Source organism: Platalea leucorodia, assembly GCF_965183815.1.
Source record: "Platalea leucorodia genome assembly, chromosome: 15".
NCBI classification, from domain to species: Eukaryota; Metazoa; Chordata; class Aves; order Pelecaniformes; family Threskiornithidae; genus Platalea; species Platalea leucorodia.
Genome location: NC_138837.1, coordinates 7,564,733 through 7,585,025, shown reverse-complemented (window position 1 = coordinate 7,585,025; position 20,293 = coordinate 7,564,733). Strand labels below are relative to the sequence as shown.

General features: G+C 47.7%; 1 protein-coding gene across 1 annotated transcript in view; it reads left to right on the top strand.

The window, feature by feature from the left end:
* The window catches only part of COL27A1 (collagen type XXVII alpha 1 chain), a gene marked incomplete at its 5' end in the record, with an annotated part of 160,917 nt that overhangs the window by 49,668 nt on the left and 90,956 nt on the right, over positions 1-20,293 (top strand). The window contains 3 exons of the mRNA XM_082327669.1: positions 1,981-2,034; positions 3,267-3,311; positions 16,843-16,896. Of these exons, the coding sequence (XP_082183795.1) occupies positions 1,981-2,034; positions 3,267-3,311; positions 16,843-16,896 (153 nt within the window). The remainder of the gene's footprint in view (positions 1-1,980; positions 2,035-3,266; positions 3,312-16,842; positions 16,897-20,293) is intronic.

Here is a 20,293-nt window from a genome sequence, read left to right as displayed (position 1 = left end):
TGTCGTTATGGAGAATAGCAAGCCAGCATCTTGAAGCCATACAAATACAAACATTAATATCTCTGTTCTGCCTGGTTTTCCTCACCAAATTGAATTGCTGAGGGTTCATTCTCACTGCAAAGGATTATTTTTATTTTTTTTACCAATTAAGACTCTCGTTAATCACATTTTGTTCTTTTCCTGCAATTATAAATTCACAATGAGATTCTGAGCCAATAAAATCCCCCCTTTCTCGAACATGTGATACTTTCTCCATGTGCAGTAAATTCAACCAGCTGGCTTTCATCATCGCTAGGAAAACTGAAGGAATAAACAAATGCTGACCCTGTAGCTAGCTGTATTCCTGAGCTGGGAAGGGAGATGGCATGTTCAGTGCCCTGCAGGAGAGAGGAAGATTGACACAGCACAGCTTGCTCACCTTACTTCTGCAAGTGATAAAAGTTTTCCCTGGTGCATCTCTTTCACTGGCCTAACCAGGACCTCATGTAATTATCATGGGATAGACATGCACAATGTAAGATGTGAAAATAATTTTCCACTTCGCACCCCTGAGTGCTGGGGACTGAAATATTTATAGCTACCCAAGAAAGCCATTTCTCAGTTCAACAGTAGTCAATCAAAATTGGGTACTAAGGTGAGATATCTGCATTTTGTGGATTGAGGGAGCCAACTGTGGGCTCCTCTCCATCCCCCACCTCTATTTTTTCTTCTGTAGGAAGTAGTTCAGGAGTTACATGGTTTGTCTTGGGGTTCAGGAGGGAAAGGCAGACAGCATCATTTTCATGTAGCCGTATTTCCCAGCTAAGTATGATCCCTAAAGGAAGCGCAACCTGACGGAAGTAATGGACTGGTGAAAAAATTTGTTGGGATTGCCAGTAAGAGATTTAGCGATGATGGAGGAAGAAAGATGAGAGAAAATCAGTGTTAACACTTGGCTCTTGTAACAGTGAGGTGCCACTGAGGGGGCTCCCTGCTGAAATTCACTTCCTCTTGATTCTGCATGTTTGGCACAAATTAGTCCTTTGCAAAGGACCAGCACACAAGGTAACTTTGTACTAACTGCTGAGCAAAGAGGATTAAACACAAGGCTTCAATTGTTGCAAGGGAAGGGAAATATAGCATTTGTGTCCTGTCTGAGCAGGATCCTAAGGCTGTAGAGAAATGTTGTGTACTTGAAAATGCGATGCCTGCTGATGAGCGTGAAAGGAGCGGATTTTATGTGAAACACGTTGATGCAAAGGAGGCTTCTTTGCAGCTGGGTGTCAGAGGATCCGTACATGTGTACAAGTTGAGCCTCGTACACCAATCCTAAGAGCCTGAAATAGCATGCTCAGCCTCTCCCTGCCCAGGAAGGGCCCTTGGTGCTTGGGTTGACAAAGTGTTTGCAAAAGGTCTTGGTGGTGCAATAGAGTTTGCAGAGAAAGGCTTTAGGCAGAACCATCACTGATTTGCTCCTCTCTCAGGAGCGGTCGGCAGCCTTGCATGCCAGGAGGTGTTGTTTGCGTGAGAAGGGGCTGCAGTGTGTGACCACCATGCGACATAAGGCAAGCAGAAAGGGCTTGGTGCAACAGGACATTTCTGCAACACAGTTGGGAATGAGTGCCAAAGGCAGGGAAAGAGCCCTTGTAGAGAGGAAAGGAGGTGTAGGCATGTGGATTACTTTTGCTATCACTCTTGCTAACCTTGAACGAAGCTCTATTTCCCTCAGGTACACTCAGAGCCAGCCCAGGTAAGGTTGCTTCTTGCTGGCCTCTTCCTGCCTGGAGTCCTCATGATCCCTGGTGTGAGGGTATGTGCCCTTGGACTACATCGTGGAAGCCAGCACCATGCAGTCCATGGGCATATACACTTGCCTCAAGGTTTATTTCATCACGGCTGCCATTGACCAACGCTGGAGGATGCTCTGCTGTCCAGGAAAGACAGACTGACTGGTTGCCAATGGAGAAGTGTATTTGACTACTTGTTTCCTCTTTTCTTTAGGGATATATTGGTCTCCCAGGACTATTTGGGCTACCAGGGGCTGATGGAGAACGAGTGAGTATTTTGTGAAGAAAACCTTAGTGTGTTGCTTGAATACAGTTCTTCAGAGCCTCTTGTAACCTTCTCTATCCCTTGTTCCTGAGGAAAGAGGCGAGCATGCCTAATGTTTAACCATGCCTTCTTTAGCCTGTTTCTACCCTTGCATGAAGACCTGTGTCCTGTATGGTGTCGACATTCAGCTCAGGAAAATCTAGGCTTCAGACAGGGTCATCAGACCTCACTGTTAAGTAGAGAGGAGTTTTTCTATATTTTCCTCCACTTAAAAACCTGCCTTCCTCCTCCCCCTTACTAGTTCATCTTAGTGGGATGGTGCAGGGAGGAGAATGTACGTGCAAATTCCCTGCTCCCACAGGAGTAACATCTCAGCCACAGTGTCCCAGCATTTTGGGTGTCCAGCTGGAGGTGTCTGGAAAGAGCCTGGCTCTTGGAAGGGACAGTGCCTGGGGCTTTCTGACAATGGCTTTCCTTCCAGTTGCATTGAGTTGGGCAGTCAAGACTGGGGCCGGTGGACGGGCAGCTGTGGCTGCTGTTCCCATGTGTCCTCTCTTCCCCCCATCCTTTCCATCGTGCCTTCTCCAAACGCATGTGTTCAGAGCTTTGCAAGACCTCCCTTGCTTTTTTGCTCTTCTCCCCCACATCCCCCCGCCTGCCTGATCTCTACCCATCCAAGGACCCTCTCTTCCCACTGCAAGAGCTCCTAAGGAAGGTCGTTGTAAGATGAAGACTGTTTTATTTCAGCTTTTTCTCCCTCAAATGCAAGCTCCAGAAACAAGAGAGGCCCCGGGAGCATGTGGGAGTGCGTGTGTGTGTGCCTGCCTGAGCGGGGAGTACCCTGCGCTAGAGTCGCTGATTTAATGCTTGTATAACTAAATAAGAAACATAAACAGAAGTTATCCAGCGAGCGCCTTGGCAGTGGCCTTCATTCAGTTCCAGACCAGTAGCTTAATGACTGCTCCTGCTAAGCACAGCTTCAGCCTGTTGCCCCGGGTGGGGATGCTGCCTGCGCCTGTCCTCAGGGAGGGCCGTAGTTAGTGGGTGAAGGTTAATTGTCTCCTGCTCTCGCAGCTGACTGCAAGTAGCTGACATTTTGATTCCTGAACAATGCCGCAGTCATTAGCCTGTTTTGCATTCCCCTTTCTCTTCTAGTATTGTTTTGTATTGTTGTTTGGCTGTTTGCTTTCTCAACCAGACCTATTATTTTTTTTCTCTGTGTGTTTTCCTTGCAGGGGATCCCTGGAGTTCCTGGGAAGAGGGGCAAGATGGGTAGGCCGGTAAAGTTTTTCCTCGTCTATTATGCAGACCTTGTTGAATGAAACTGGAAGCAAAACATCTGGCTTTTGGCTGGGTCCCTTCATATCTTCTGATGGGAATTAAGTGGGGAGATCAAACAAACCTTTCCATGTCTCTCTTCTCAAGCAGGAAGAAAACTGAAGATACAAATATTGTTCTCTTCCTTTCTTCCATGCTCTGCCCACTTCACAGGCGTTTTTGTTCTTTTTCGCACTGTCTCCATGCTCCCTTGGATCTTACACTTCCCAGATTCTCTTCTGCAATGTCTTCCCCTCCGTCCTCCCTCTGGCCAGCCTCTTCCCTGAATGCACTTTTTAATTCCCCACCATGATGGCAGCACCCCAGGTGTCTGTGCTCGCTCCGTCACATCTAATGCACTGTGCTCCCACCAGTCCCATCATGTTTGCCTCTTTTTGCTCTGATTCTCTCCAACCCTTGTACCGTCTTGGTTTGTATAATGCAAGTACACTTTTCTATAGAAACCTTTTTGTCCTTGGTGGTGGTACAGAGTTAAAGCAGTAACAGAAATAACATGAAGACATAATTAAGGAGCAAGGAGACCAGGTAGATTTGAAAGCTTGGACAGGAGGAAGAGGTGTTTGCAGGTAGGGCTGAGTACAAGGTGGAAACTGTGAGAGCTGCATGGAAGAAGGGGGTTTGTGCTGACTGTAGCAAAAAGCAAAATAAAAGCAGGTGGGAAAAGTACGGAAATGAGTTGAGGAAACAGGGAAAGGACAGAAAGGAAAGCCTTTGCCACATCAGCCTTCTTCCAAGCAATTCTGCGTGCTTCCTTCAGCAAAATGTATAAAGTTTTTTGCTCCAGGAGTCAGTGGAGGCATGTCAAGCAGTCAGGCACGTTGTGCTCTGGTGTGTTTCATTGCCTTTGCACCTTGTCCTTCACGTTAGCCTGAGTTTCTCTCAGTCTCTTGACATTGTTGCACTCACAGGCTCCTTGTAAAACATCCACTCACCCACACACGGAAAAACCCAGTGCTTTCCCCTTGTCACCCTTGCATGCGAAAGCGTGCTTTCCAGGAGTCCCACGCCTACTGCTTGCTGGTGTTCTCACAGTAGAAGCCCTGCAAACATCCCGACAGTGCCACATTCGTCCCGGCTGGCTGTTCTTCTCTCCCTGGGTTGGGGGGAGGTCGAGCAGATTTTTTTGGGGGGGGAGTAGTGGAAATCTGTACCAGATCTTACCATTTTGTAAGCCGCTGGTTGCACCAGAAACCTCTGTGATGAATAATTGCAGAGAGCCGGTCGATGTAACGATGACTCATTGACCAGAGTAAAACAAACAAAGCAACTGTCGTTAGGTACAGGGTTTCTGCTCTCTGCCTTCTTTCTGAGCATGCTGGAGGCTCAAAGCCTTCCAGCTGTTGTTTGGCTAGCATTTGCAATCTTCCAGGCAAGAGTTTTTGTCTGGCGGTCACTGTTACAAACAAGGGGCTCCCCTGAGATCAGCGGGGAATCTCTCAACCGTGGAGGCATTTAGGCTGGGATCTAGAGAAGGGATTAAACGGCTGCACGTGAGCACCTTTGTTCTACTCGGCTCTTTCAGAGAGTTTTGGCTCCATCCCCGTTTCATGATATCAGGTTTAATAAGAGATCTTGAATGGACCGATGCTGATGATTTGTACTTCCGAGTGTGAACAAAAAGATTGTGACATCCAGAGTTATTCAGGAAGTCACTGGGAGAATGGAAAAGTAGGAAGCAGCTGACCTGGTTCCCTTCCCAACACTTATCTCCTGGCCTGTGCTGTCTCCCAGCTGGTTTGCAGTGTCAGTGAGCCTGCTGTGATTTTTCTGCTCTCTCGCATCCCCACGCCGCTACGTTTGCTGGCGCAGCTACTGTTCCTGTTCTATTTCAGTGTTGTCACTGCGATGGAGAGCTGTTGGAAGCCCTTATTAGCTACCATCCAAAGCTAGTAAATGTTCTGGAGAGTAGGGAAGGATTGGTATCAAATATATTTCTCTACCTACTTTTGTTTAGGATGAGAGACGGCAACAGATTAAGTGCTCAGCAGAGGAGGAGCCGGGGGGCTGGGGGAGTTTGCATGTGACACCGTGGGCCTCCGAGAATGATGTAAGAGGGAATGATTAAAATAGAAGAACTGGACATGAGTCAGATCTTGAAACCCTTCCAGGGAAGTTAAGTTTTGCAGAGCTGTGAGGGACATGGTGAATCTGTCGTGGAAAGAGCTGACTCCACCTCCCGCTCTGCTCTCCCCGCAGCGCATCAGCAACGTAGGAGGCGAGTGCGTTTCCAGCGTATGGGCCCTGGCGAGCTCCTGAGCAAGGAGAGGGTTGGGGGTGGGCTAGGGGGAGAATCGTGGTTCAAGTACAATGCACTGGGGAGAATGAAATAACGTGAGTCTGTACGTCTCCGGATTTGCTGCCTGTTTTAGAGGTAGGCTGGAGGCCTGGAGCTGAAGCAACTGGTTGCTTAAACTTTCAGTCTTGCTAATGCAGTGGCTGAAAAGAATGGCTTTTTATGGTGTTTTTGTGGATTTTTATGGTGTTCAGTTGAGCAGCTGGCAAAAAAAAAAAAAAATATATATATATATATATAATAGAGGATAAAAAAGGCCCTATTGCTGTGAGGGCAGCAGGGCTGTGGTCTGCACCATGCTGGGGGAAGGAACGAGAGAAGCTGTTGTTACCTTCTATCTTGGCGTGCATAGGCGATTTATCAGTCCTAATTCGTCTTTAGAAAGGAGATGTACTGTTACTGACGGATGTAACCCAGAGGAAGAGGAGATACAGCTAGTCATCGTTCAAGGAGTGCGAAGCTGCAAGTGATGTGCTTGTCTTGTGCTGTGGGAGATGGGTAGCTGCGATCAGAAATGTCTGCACTGCAGATTATATTAAACTTCAAATAGAGTGTAATATTTTCAGTTCTCGAGCCCTGTTAGAGAAAGAAACTTAAAGGGGAACTGTCAGGAAATGTATCCAAAGAGCTTTGAGCTCTTTTTTTTGTTCGTCTTCGTTATTGATGGGTGCTCGTATCTCTTTTTTCATGTGGAGTATCAATACTGCACCAGCTGTGCTATCTTATGCCTGATTTTTCCTTACAATGTGTTTTATTAGTAGTTTTATTTTAAAAGGGATAGAAAGGAAGGAGCAAAGTTTAGTTCCAAGACATACTTAGTAATTCTTGGGTTTGTCTGAGACCTATTCACAATTTAGCCAAACACAGCTGAGGTTTCCTTATATTTTTCTGAGAACTTGTTGGTGCTGCTGGTCCTGTGCCTGGAGCTCAGTTGAACGCGCAGAGCCTCGCTGTGTCAGGTACCATGCAAACACCTTGTGAAAGAAAAGCCCGGGCCCAAAGGGTCCGTCAGATTGGATTACAGAACAGCACAGGATCAGGCCATCCCCAGGGCTGGAAGGTTTAGGTAACAGTAGCATGAGCAAGTCATTAATACCACAAGCTGGCATCTCGGCTCCCCTGCCTGTCTGGCTGCGCTCATCGTTACTCTTCTTTCTTTTGTCCTCCTGTAGCTCGTGTTTGTGAGTGATACGCAGCTGTGTCCCGCCAGCTGCCGGGCGGCATGATGGGGGTTCCTGCCCGCCTGCTAGCCTCAGGCCAGGGAGGCAAACGCCTCCTGACAGCACAGGCTCTGCCATCAGGCTCCGCGCAGCCTTTGGCAAGCGCCAACGTGTTGCCGAAGCGCTGCTCCAAGGAGATGGCTTGACAGGCGGAGTAGACTGTGTAAGTAGCAGGCACAGAGGGAGGGTTTGCACTCAGGATGCGTGGCCGGACAGGCTGACACCTCTGCCTGGGAGAACGGCTGGGATCTGCCAAGGCAAGGCGGGGAGATGCTGCATTGCTTGGTGGCTGCACAGGAGGAAGAGGAGGATACGGGACCTGGTTTCTCCCCGTGACACACAACTTCAGACAAGCCGTTTGGCTGTTCTTAGCTGTGTGCAAAACAGGGATAATGCACTCGGCTCTCCTTTGAGCTCAGCAGCTGAAACTTAGCATGTAAATGCCAAGGATTACTGCTCAGATGTCAAGGAAGAGCTGCTATAAATTGGCATGTGGATTTTAAGTATTAGGGATCAGTGCATAGGTGAGTCCAGAAGTCTCCCTTCCCTCTGCCTGTCAGCCACAATGTGGAGGTTGTGGGAGCCAGCAGTGATCTGGCAGCCACTCTAACGTAGCCTCAGTATTTGTTGTGAGCATCAATGCGGCGGCAAGCTGCCGAATCTGGCATCCGTTTTCCATGAGCTGACCACAGTTGGGGTCCCCCTTGCCAGCTCTCAGCTTGTAATGCGGCGGCGCCTTCTTGCCAGGCTATTTTTCATGTCTACTGTCTTCTTCTATGTTGACTTATAAAGTTAATGTCTTACCTCCTGCCTCCAGTGAACACCATGTCTCAATATATTCTTTTTTCTTCATCTGATAAGTTGTTAGAAGGGCATGTGATACCCCTGCACTCCCCACCAATATGGGTAGGCTGTTGCATCATATGAAAAGACATTGCCTTGTGGGAGACACTAGATAGCAAAAAAGCAGGGCTGCCTTTGGGTTAGGAAGGTTTCGTTTTACAGCTTCCCCCAACCTTTTGATATGTGGCTAAGATAACTTAGTGGTGAACGTAAGTGCATGGGGCTTTGCCAAGTTACACAGTCTCAGCTGTTGTCCGTGCAAACAATGGGGGGACATGTTTTGCCATGTGTCTGGAAAGGCTGGCATAACCACAAATTACTGAGAAAATAAATTTTGCTCCTCTCTGTAGGGACTAAAATGAATGATAAACAACTCCTCTCTTCTTTCTCCAATCTTTTCTCTGCTTTGGATGCAGCTGAGGTCCTTCCTTGCATTTGGAGCGAACCAAGCAAGAGTCTCCTGCACCACACAAGTTGAGATTTGGGAAACTGGTAACAGCATTTCAAACTACCTCTTCTTTAACGAATCTTTGCCAAACTCCAGTTGACTTGAGTGGGCTCCCTGGGGGGGTGCAAAGAGGCAGCCCATACGGCTTTCTCATAAGAAACATGACAGAGGCATGCACCCTAAGAGCTCTGACCTACAGCACTGAGTATTGTGGCTCGCATGGGCTGCTAAGGGTCCAGCTGTGTCTCTTTTGTCACTGAGACCTTGTTACCTAGTAAAAAAAAAGGAGGGAGAATAGGGCTGTACTTCTCTTTAAGCACGGAGAAACATTTTAAAGAAATATTATAATTAAAATTGAAAAATTTCTAAAGAAGTAGGGATAAACTGTGGTTTCCCACTTAGCTAGGTGGTAGTTCAGTGCGTCAGTCCACAAGACATTTCCTAAGATTTGGAAGAAATGGGAATGATTTTTTAACTGATCCTAAATGATGTTATCCATATAGGAATGAGAGTAAACGGCCTCAAGCTGCACCAGGGGAGGTTTAGGTTGGATATTAGAAAAAACTTCTTCACTGAAAGGGCAGTCAAGCATTGGAACAGGCTGCCCAGGGAAGTGGTTGAGTCTCCATCCCTGGAGGTATTTAAAAGATGGGTAGACGTGGTGCTCGAGGACATGGTTTAGTGGTGGACTTGGTAGTGATAGGTTCACGGTTGGACTCGATGAGCCTAAGGGTCTTTTCCAACCTTAACGATTCTATGATTCTATATATATCCTCAGAAAATAAATATTTGCTCTTCCACATCGTTTCACTGCTCAGGCCTGATTCACCTGAGCATTTGGTGAACTCATCCTCCAACCCATAAAGCATTCCTTCCCAGCTGGTGTCCCAGTTCAGGTTCAGCCGCAGTCCCTGTGCATACAGAGATGTACTTTCAGATATGGTCAGCTAAAGTTAGTGGAGAAATGTGCAGGCTGAGGACCTATTTGTGCAGGTAAATCCACAAGATGAGCTGCAGGGAGGACCACAAATGGCCTGTAGGAGCTGAAGGACAGGACTTGGGTAGATCTCTCTGTCTTGTGCCAATACCCCAGCATAGCACTAAAAAGTTTGGTGCCTTCTTCAGGAACTGATTGATTTTGAAAAAATAATATGCTTTTAATCATTCTGTTTGCATGAAAAGTCAAGTGGAGGCCTGAAAATCAGTAATCAACAAAACTCCTCTGTCACTGAGAGAGTTTTAGTTCATGAAATGGATTTTTCCTGTTAGCTAAGTCAATTCTTTGCTATAATTTTTGTTTATTAACGTAAATTTTTAAAATAGATTTGGTGTGAGCAATCAGTGACTTTTTTATGCTTAAGTTGGACACTGAAACTGGGCAGCTGGTCTCTTCTCCCCTCTGGGCCTGGTTCACCACTCTGAAATGCAGGCGCGAGCCCAGAGCAAATGTCACCATCCCTTTTTGGCCTAAGTTGTGTTCCACATGTCTGCAGTTTCCCAAATCTCTGTGGTGAGGTGCTTGCATGGTTACTTATCAGTCTGATATCAGCATGTGTTCCTGTGTTCATGATTACATCATCCAAATAACCTGGCAAGGTGGACAGTATTAGCATGTATTTAATTTTTTAAAGAATAGGCCAAACAAAGTACTGAAAACACAGGGAAAAGGGTTTGAAAGGTGCCGAGGCCCATAACTTCTACTGAAAGAAAAGAAACAAACCCAAAGATGGTTTGTGTCCAAGAATGTCCCTAAGTGACTTGTCCATCGTCATTCAAAAAGCTTGTGAAGAATTGAACCAAGGTCTCCTAAGCACAAGAGCTTCTTTCTTCCTTCAGGGAAATGTTCATTCATAAATCAGCTTAAAGCCCAAAAATCATTTTCGTTAGAAATTATAAGGAAAAAAACAATGCATCTATCACTTTTGAGTCTGAAAACATTTCGATCACCAAAGCTGTTTGGCTTTCTTAAATAGGAGGCTGCTTGATTTGGAAATCTTGGCCATAAATAATTAGGAGCGGTGGCAGATTCAGTGCTCTTCAGCATTAGGTAATTGGGGCTGTGTAATCTGCAGATGGAGCAAAGCAGATGGGCAAGAGGGTGGAGGGGCGGTCAGTTCAGGGATGTTTGGCTGAAGGGGCTTCAGGAGACTTTTGTCATGTTCAAGTGGAACAAGCTGCCCTGGAGAGCTGTGCGCCCACAGCTGGAGGGATAGTAATGTTTAACAATGCCACGAAAGCTTTATCCACAGAGGATGTGACACAGAGCTGTGAAGTCTCCCAGGGAGAGAGAGCAAACGTCCCTTTCAAGTGACAACGGAGCAGAACTGCAGCAGGACCATCAGTCCCGTACCCAGCTCAGGATGGCATCGCCCTTCTTTGCAGGGATGAAAGCTGTCCCAGGTCTAGACTGAGCAGAAGGCAAATGCTGCTGCATAGCTGAGTGAATTAAAGCTAGTGAGCAGGCACGCCGGGAGCACAGGGTTTGCCAGGCTCCCTTTAGGGTGGCTCTCGCCGCTCTGGGAGCCAGCGCTGGGTCGGAGCCAGCCTGCCTGCCTTCGCGCCCACCTGTGGAGGGGCTCACGTCTGCTCTCTCCACCAAGAATGCTGTCAGAGGTGTAAGCTGCCAACATAAGCTACGTTTGTTTATTTTATTCTCCTTCTTTTTTTCCAGTGAATGCCTTCTCTCACCCTCAGCCCTGCTTCCCCACCACCACCTTTTTTTTTGTTTGTTTAAATTGTTTGACTTGCAAGCTCCATCCCTGGGGAGACTCCTGGGCAGTGATTCACCTGGCCGGAGCCAACTGGCAAATAGAGTCTTTCGCAGACAAGACAGGAGGGCTGGTTGGTTTGAGCAGCTTCACCTTCAGCCAACAGGAAAATAAAATCCTATTTTTGGAGAAGGATTCTGTTGGCGTGAAGACCTGCCAGGATTCCTCGGAGCAGCAGCTGCCAGACTGCCTCCCTTACTCTATCAGGGAAAGTGTTTTAAACTGAATCAGATGTTGTATACATACAGCACACCTGAAAAGGCCTTGGGGAAGCAAAGGACACGGTGCATCTCACCCATCTCTGCTTCCCTGAGGACAGGTGCTTCCAGGGACAAGAGGCAAGAAGTGGTGGCATCTGCTCAGGCCAGGAGCAGCCCTTTGGCTGCCAACAGCAAGAAAGGGCCGGCCGCTCTGTTTGTTTTAAGCAGAGGAAGAAAGGAAGGGGAGGTGGAGGGGGATGTAATCCCCTGAGGCAGGAGGAGATGGTTCCAGTGTCCTGTCTAGGTGTGGTCGTTCTCAGCAGGAGTCTCCTGGCGTATGAAAGGATGCCCTTTGCAGGCAGTGTGGAGGAAAAGGAATTAAGACGCTATTGAAGGATGTCAAAGATAGAGATTTAGTTACTGGTTCGGCTTCAGACTTCTCAGTGTTACCTGGGATAAATCAGTTTGCATCTCTCTGTCTCAGTTCCCTCTCTGACAGTGGTTCCTCAGCTTCACCGAGTGCAGTGAGGACAAACTGTGCAACCACTGTGAAGCTCTGCTTGGGGTGGGGACAGGAGAGCACAGAAGCACATGGATCTTGCTTAGTGGAAAGCATCTGCTCGTATGCTTTTTATCCAACTCCTCCTCAAGCTTCATCTTGCTTCTTTCATTGAACTTTTCCTTCAGACAATGTGAAATCCATTCAGCTGGACTTTTTTCCCCACCTCCTCGTTGTATTTCCCAGCTGCGAGATAGAGCCAAAAGTTTTGTCATACCTGACTTCACCACTGTGGAGGAGCACCCCACTGGCTCTCGGCCAACCTGTTAGTCGAGCATTTTCATCCTGCCTCTGCTGCCATTTGCCATCCCTTCCCGGTCCTGGTCCTTCTCTAATGTCCCCTCCCTCTCACAGAGCGGGCAGGATGCATGGGTCGATATTTTTCACTAGGGTGTTTTTCCTTGCCGTCGCAATTCTTGAGCATAATTTCCAGGGACCAGTCTTCCTGGAAAAACAGCTGCACCCTGAAAAATGGTGGATTTTCTGTACAAAAAAACCTCTGCACTCACTTTGGGGAGGTCAGGAGACTCTGAATGTGCTGGGCTCTTTAATCTCTTTCACAAGTCTCCTGTAATGGGCTGCCAGTTGCGACCTGCCTGTCCGCCAGCACCATAAAACGAGCTTCCTGCCCCATGCGCTCGCCCTCAGTTTGGGCTCCTCAGGCTGCTGGAGCAGTGCACGGGAGAGGAGAGGCTTACAGGAATGAAACAAATGGGATGACAAAGTCCGCTTGTAATTTCTAGGCTGCTTGTTTCGGTTGAATAGTGCTAGTTTTGTTCCTGGGGAACATCTCTGTCCTTTGGGCTCAGGCAGGAGGGGAGAGGCATTGAAAAAATAGCTTTTACAGACATGTGAGATCCAATAAATTAGGACGCTGTGGTCACTGGAACTGTTATTGTGGTTTAAACTGCTACTGCTTACCCCATGGAAAGAAAGTGCTTTCTTTTTCATTAGGGGCTTAGAAGATTGATTGTTTCCTGCTGTGCACAGGACTCTGTTGGGATAGCTTTCACAACCTGGTTTGGGTCTTTGGAGACTGTATGGATGCTGAAATATCCTCCTCCGTGCCACAGCCACCAGCCTTGGTCTCATTTAATGTGTAAAAGACTGTTAATACTTGTGTTGTCAAGCTCAAATATTGGGCTAGGATGTCTGGGGTTAGTTGAATTGAAGCTGCTCTTTGCATTTGTCTCCTTCTCTAGGTTTGTTTTACAGCTCAGGCCAAAAAGTACCAGGGGACCACCCGTCACCCCAGAGATCTGTGAGCCAAGGCCGGGAGGGGTGCTCATGCCAGCAGAGCAGATGGCGTGTTAAGGAAGATCAGGTGTTGGCAAGGACGGGGCTTCGCTGCTGAGTGTTGTCTTGGGCCTGGCTGTTGTAGCAATGATGCCAGCCCATGCTGTTCTGGGCTTTCTTCTCCGTTTCCTGCCACTTTGACCCTTTTTCATCCCATCTTGAGGATGGGCAGAAACCCCAGCTCTGCGGGGTGAGACACAACGTGCTGTGAACGGGTTTTATTGTCGAATCTCTTACGTACTGCGTAGCTTGGCCAAGTGACCTCAGGTACTCAGCTCTCTGCCTTCAAAACAGGAATAATCTGCTTTTTTAAATACTTGGAGATCTATTGTTGGAAAGCCTGTGTAAAAGCTATATTTTTTTTAACTCTGTTACCAAGTGCCTCAAATCTCCTGTGTCTTTATCTTTAAGCAGTGAAGTTAGTACGAGAAACTGAGGCATGAAAAGAGATTAGTGGGAAACATATGAATTTAAATAGTTCTTTATCTGGACACTTTTATTCCGGCAGGGGAGTTCATTGTTTATATCATGTTGGAAGAAATTTAAACCAAATTTAGAAAATGCTCTTAATGTGGAGCAAGCATTCCTCTAGATGATATTATGCTGCTGTAGTTATATTGACTTAATTGTACCATTCAAAGTAGTAGAACCTTCCCACATTGGCAAGACCTCAGCAGCCCCAGGGCCAGGCTGCTCAGTGGCATCCATGGGTCACCCTGTGCCCAGCTCTGCCCTCTGAGAAAGGGAAGATAATCTGGGGGAGTGCTGAAGGCTGTGACCGAAATCTGCAGCAGCGTAAATACAGTATCAGTCTATGCACGCTCATATTTTCCTTGGCAAGTCGTACGATAGTAAACGGCAAAATATTCCAAGGCAGTCTTTTTTTTTTTTTTGTCTTGCCTGAGCAATGAGTTTTCCCTACGCATCTCTGTTCTGATCTTATTGATTCAGTATGTAGCAGAGTTATTTTTCCCCTTTTTTCATTAAAGAAAATTGTAGCCCCCCTGCCTTCTTGTTATATTTGACGTCTTTGTCTCTAGATGGCAGAAGGCTGTTTCCAGCGGTTGCTTACCACAGCTTCTTGGCATGTGCGCAGGCTTGAGGGATGTAGTGCCCAGCTGGAAAAAGACAGACAACTTTCCCATTCGCAGTGATGCCCATAAAGTAGAAGTATTGAATCCCAGCAAGCGATAGCTTGTGCCCATTCAGGAGCGTGTACTAAATACTGCCGGGAATTGGTACCGAAGAAGTGAAATGCTGGCTATGAAGTCAGTGGCAAAATTTTGGTTGTCTTAAACAGATCTCCCATCTCTCACCTTAGGTTTGACCAAGTATCTTTTTACCTAGTTGTGTTGGCCAGGAGTTGTGAACCCTCGAAGGTGAAGGGAGGTCTTGGATGACATCTTTAACTGCAGAGCTTCCCAGTATAGTTTTCCTGTTCTGTCCACTGTGATCATTTCAGTTTTCAGTGTTGCTGATGGGTTTCCAGATAGCGTGTTGCTGTTGGCTGTCGCATTTTGCCTCCCTCAGGTTTGCTTTTCCAAGGTAACCAGTGTTTGTGGTATACAGGGGAGCAGGCAGAAGAGAGCATCACTCTGGCTCAGCAAGGACCATCCCCTCCCTGTCTGCTCCATCCCCGTCTCTTAAGCTCTTAGCTAGCCCAGAACGCGGTTGCGTTGTCCTTTGTAACTCACAGCCCGGTGGAGCCAGAGAAGGGTGTAAGGCAGTTCTACTCTGACTCCTAGTCTGAGTCAAAAGTAACGCACCCACTAGCAGTTGCAGCGTGTTGGTGTGTCTCTGGAGCGTGTCTTGTGGTGTAGCCTCATCTAAGCAATACTGCTTACTCTCCCAGGCTGCTGCACCATAAACAGAAGAGGGAGCAGGGGTGACTGGAGCTTTGTTTCGCAAGTTCCCACCCTGAACTGAAGCACACAGGTAGATGCTCTGGCTAGGGAGCCTTTTATATGCAAATATATTCCTTAGTTTTCCATCCTGATGCCCACAGTTAGAAGAGTGTGGAGAATAAAGCAGGGTTTTAGCCCTGGCTGAATTAACTAAGTCCAGGAGTCAGAGCCTGGGGTTAGGCTCTGCGTATGCTCTGTCCATGGGGAGCTCCTCTAGCAGGCGACGATTTCCCTTTTGGCTCAGAGTCGAAGGAGGTGGATGCGGTGTCATATTTTACCTCGCTCCATCTTAAGGGGCATGCAAGAAAAAGAAGTGGAGAATCACAGCACTCTCCTACCTTGGTGTCAGCCTCCCAAAGCACCCTCCGCTGCAGCTGAAGTTCAGAGTAGCCCCGAAGCTGCTGATGTTTCAGCTGGTCCCTGATAGCTCTTGGCAGCTTGCTCCCTGCCAGTTCTTTGCTGAATGAAGTTCAAGCTCAGGGGAAAATTGAGTCCAACCCATCTTAAACTCAGCTGCTTCCTCCTTGAAAATGCAGGTGTAGTGACTAAGAGGGTTTACTAACCACAGAGGTTACGTACCCCTGTGCTGAGCTCTTTCTGCGGGAGACAGAGCACGACAGGACAGGGAAGAGCAAGCTGCTGTATGATTTGTTTGTAACAGGGAATTGGGGGGCTTGGGGGAGCACAGGGTCTGTCCAAGAGTGCGGGAGAGAACGTGTTGCACCACCATGTTCTGGCTCTGGCTCAGTACCTCCACTCCCTTTTCTATAATTGTTTGAAGTCTTCCAAATTTGTATCCGATATAATGAGATGATGAAGAAGTCTTTTGTGGTGACTTTTTCATGTAGTAAACATGGTCTTTCACAGCTCTGGGGTGTGGACCGTAATGAGCTTGGAACAGTTTGTTCCTCTGGCAAGCTGAAAGGTCGTGAATGCATTGGAGTGAATTCACTAGGCATCTTTGATCAGCTCCATTAAGCATCCGCATGGGCTCCAACAGGCATTATGCTGTTCAGCTATCCTATGAGAAGGGGGTACTGTTAAAATGACTGTGTTAGTAGACAGGATGAAATAATTCAGATTGACAATCCATTTTTGAGGATAGTCATTGCAGTGAAGTTTATGAATTCTTCCAGAACATATGGGATTTGGGATTGACTTTTAAGGAGGTATTGACTTTTAAGGAAGTATCCTATCAGTATGATATTTCATCCTGAAAGAGGATAGAAAGCACTGTATCTTTAAATACAGAGTTTGATCTACCAAACGTGGGATTATCATTTCACGTGTAAACTACGTGACATAATCTTCAGGGCTGTATATCCCTTGTTGGACTTACTGGAGTACCTGGGTGAACCAAAAGGAGGACAGAAGCACTGATTTCCACCCCTTCTCTCTGCTATGCACGCTCACGTTGTCTTTCAACATGGCACTGCAAAAGCCTTGCCTGCCATATAAAGCATGCCCAGGCCTGACAATTGGTGCTAAGAAAAGGCACGGCCAGTTGAGGGCTGGACATAGCCTGCAAGACAAGGTGTGAAGGCGTCAGGTCCAGCAGCCTCAGCAATGGGTGCTTTTCATAGCACGGCCAAGGAAAAAGCCTTCCTGTCTCCTCGCTGATTCTTCCTCTCAAGGCTCCCGTTAGTTAATGTGCAGCTTATGGCAGAGCCTTGTAAACGGTACTTCTGGTTACCCTTCATTGGCCCCAGGAGAGAGCGGTGAATCAGAGCTCTTGGCCTCGTGTCACTTCTCACTGAGCGGATGTGCTGGTGGAGCAGGAATGGTCTGGACGAGGACAAGCAGGCTGGTTGGCCCACGCTTCCCTGCGACCTGCTGTCTACCAAAGTGCTGCACTGGGTGCAGGGGGAGAGGTTTTTAAGCTGACTGTCTTTACACAAGGGTGCGTCAATAACTAATACTCATGTTTCCCTCCTCTCCTCAGGGTTTTCCTGGTGATTTTGGGGAAAGAGGACCTCCAGGCATCGATGGGAACCCAGTAAGTTGATAGCTTTTTCCCTTCTTTCTTTCTGTTGCAGTACTGCATCATGCTAGTTAGAGCTGAAAGAAGCTTTTCAGTTTGGTGGCAGCTGCTAGCATTTTGTTGTTGTCCCTCCTGAAAAACAAGCATACGCCCCCGCCCTGCTCAAGCATGCTGCGCGTTCCTGTGTTCAACTCAACATCCTGTAACTGCCAGGTCATCACGTTGCCGTTTGCTTTCTGTCTCCACCTGTCGCCTTTCTTGCACCTTGGTCTTGATAGATGCTTTCTCATCCTGAGGACATGACGAGAAGAAAAGTTAAGAGAGAAAAGGCAGGGATGTTGCTCCTGATGAGCAGGCAGTGGTTGGAGCGTGTTGTCCATACCACAGGGCCTGATGCAAAGCCTGTGACAACCACAGGAATCACCTTGTTGACTAGCATGCTCTGGATGAAGCTTCGTATCAACATAAGAGGGAGACATGGGCCCGCAGACAGAGGGATGCGTCATCGTAAGGCACCACAGATGGCTACTTGAGTGCACAGGAACCCTCAGAGGAGCAGACCATGTACTCAATTGTGTAGAGGTCTGAGGTACATAAAGAGGCTCGTTCCTCTCCTTTTCACCACGTTTCATTTTCTGATGCAGGTTAGCAAGCTGGTACCACTTGGTTTGCATCTCCCTAGCCTGTAGAAGTAAGCTTCTAAAGTACTCCAAGCTCAGTACCTTTCCTCATTTGAAGTGAATGTTAATACTGGTGCAAGAAGTGCCAGATTCCCCGTGCCAGTGTCTGGGAGCACTGAGGGACAGACACCACAGCCCAGGCTTCTGCTGCCCTGCCCCATGCCTCAGCCGGCCCGGCGCTGCAGTGGGAGAAGTCTGCAGGCTCCTGAGTTCTTGGCCTCTCTCTGGTCTTCATCTGACCCCTGCTGGCTTTCTAAGAATGGGATGTGCCTCCTGGGAATTGGGTCAGGATGGCTCCAGAGACCATTTAAGCATCTGGATGCTGATAAGGTTTAATTTGCTCTGCTCTTGTAGCACTTAATACCAAACAGTTGGGTATGTGCTGTGTTTTCCTCTGCTCACAAAACATGCCCTTGTGGATTACAGAAGATCTCAGATGTATTAATTATTCTAAATTATTTTCTGAATGACTTTGTCAGTTCTCCCTCAATTAGCATGTGAGCAGTACTGATTCATCTTTGAAATTCCTGCTGTCTTACTTATTCACACATAATGACAGTGCTGCTCTTGGTGTTCGATGGAATGATTTGTGTGAAATAACCCACTCTGCATGTGTCTTCAAGTTCCCATTTCTCATATATGCCGCATAAAAGTTATTTTCACAAGTGACTCTAACTAGCAAGCCAAGCTCAGCTACACTCCAGCCTTTGTGGGAATTCAGCACAAGAGTCACAAATGCAGTGAACTGAAAGAATTAGATTCCCAAGGAATACTTCTGCAGGACTTTTCCCATCCTTCAGTCAGCTTAAGCCATGGGTCAGAGTGGAATCAGTAGTCCCAAAGTAGAAGACTTTATAGATTGTATTTCCAGCCAGCCCACCAGGAAGAGCAGGAATCCTGGAGGTCAGAAAGGCTTATTTTCCAAATAACTTGTTTTGTTTTCTTTTAAATTTGCAAGTTGTCTAAGCCCCATTCAGAAGATGTGCTCAGCGTTAGCTGAATGCCAGTTCCCAGAGCATCAGAGAGCAGCAAATGTCCCTTCCGTTAATTCATCGAGAAGGATTGCTCTTCTTTCATCTTATCAACGGCTTTTAAATATTAATGTGCCTTGGAGATTGTAGAATGAAAACAGACTGTTTCGGCTGACTTAAAGGGAGGTTCACAGGGTCACAAGTGGAGTCACAGACGCAGAAAAATGCCAGAAAGTCTGTTTGTGGAACACACAAATATGCCGAATTTGCTAGGTGGAGTATGCAGCTAAACTGTAGGCAGGCGGGCAGGCTGCCACGGGTCCTGAGCTGCCCCATGCTCTGTTTGAGCCACTGAGCCCTTACGCTGCTGCTGCCTCTGCCATCGCAGGGGGATGGCTGAAGCCGACAGTCTCTGATCTTCTTTCCATCCCCTGCAGACAGAGCAAAGACTCTTCCAACCGCAGGGGTGTTTTTCCCTCCTACCGACTTGCTGAGAACTGTTGAGCCATCACATTCCAGATCCCCGTTCCCGGAGCGCTTTAGCCACTCCAATTAGTCTCTTAATCACAGGAATTAGACATGGGAAAGGACTGTTGATTCATCTCCTTGTCTCTTGTCCCAGTGCCCAGTTCATGCACTGAAAAAAGGAGAATAGAGCCCAGTTTCCCTGGCAGGTCAGGGACCAGCCTGTCATTACTGATAGCCAGGAAAGAGCACCTGTAAATCCACCATTTCCCGGGCCAGGGAATGGCTCAGATTAACAACAAGTCCTGTCCACCTCTCCCAGGGGAATCTACCCCCTCCTCTTCCAAGAGGAAATCCTCTTCTGTTAGACGTGAGGCCCTGTGTTTCCACATTTCCTTTTTTTCTTGAGGATTACCCACGTGACATAACTCAGAAATCTAGGCAGTCCCTCCTGCAGCTGGTGGGACCAAGAGCTGAGCATCCACCCAGTCTTCGCCCTCAGAGGCTTCACAGCTTACTGGGAAACCCAGGCCACCGTGCAGCTCCTGTGTTAAGCGTTCCTGGGGATATTCCCTCTTCTTGCTGAGCCTAGTAATGCCAGGCCTCGACTAAAAGCTTGAAGCCGACCTTATTACAGTAGCTCTGAGGACGCAGAAATCCCACCCGTGAGGAACAATTGCTCCACAGATGTCCAAATTATGCAGGAAAGGAACCGGCCATAAAAAAGCAATTTTAGGCTGGTTGAGATTATGAAACGCTTTTTGTGTGTGCTTGCCCAATAGTCCTTTACTCCACTTCCCATAAAATAAACACACGTAACCCTGTACCCAAGAAGGCTGAGCACATTTAGTCACATTGCTTCCCCTTCTCTTTCGTTCTTTCACCAGGCAAATCTTTCCATAAAAGGGGAGCTTTATTGCACTGAAGGGGACTCCACCAGATGTGCACCATAAACTGAGCTGGTCTGTCAAAGAAAGTAGCCAGCGTGATCCAGAGCAGGGGTAGGGTTGTCTGAGCCAACGGGAAGTTTAGTATTTCCAATGCACTTGTTTTGAGAGGCCCTGTTGGAGACAGAGGTGCGTAACAGCAGGTCCTGGCCCTGACAAGCAACCCACTGTCGATGCGGCAAGGGAGCGGGTGATCCACTGAGGGAGACGCGGGGACAGGCTGAGCATCACATAGGGATTGCTAAAGTCCTTGGGTACCTGGATAGGTGATTTGTGTGGGTCTGACACAGCTTCTCTCCTGCGCTTCACCTGGAAATGCCATCAGGCACCTGCCGGCACTCCGGGCACC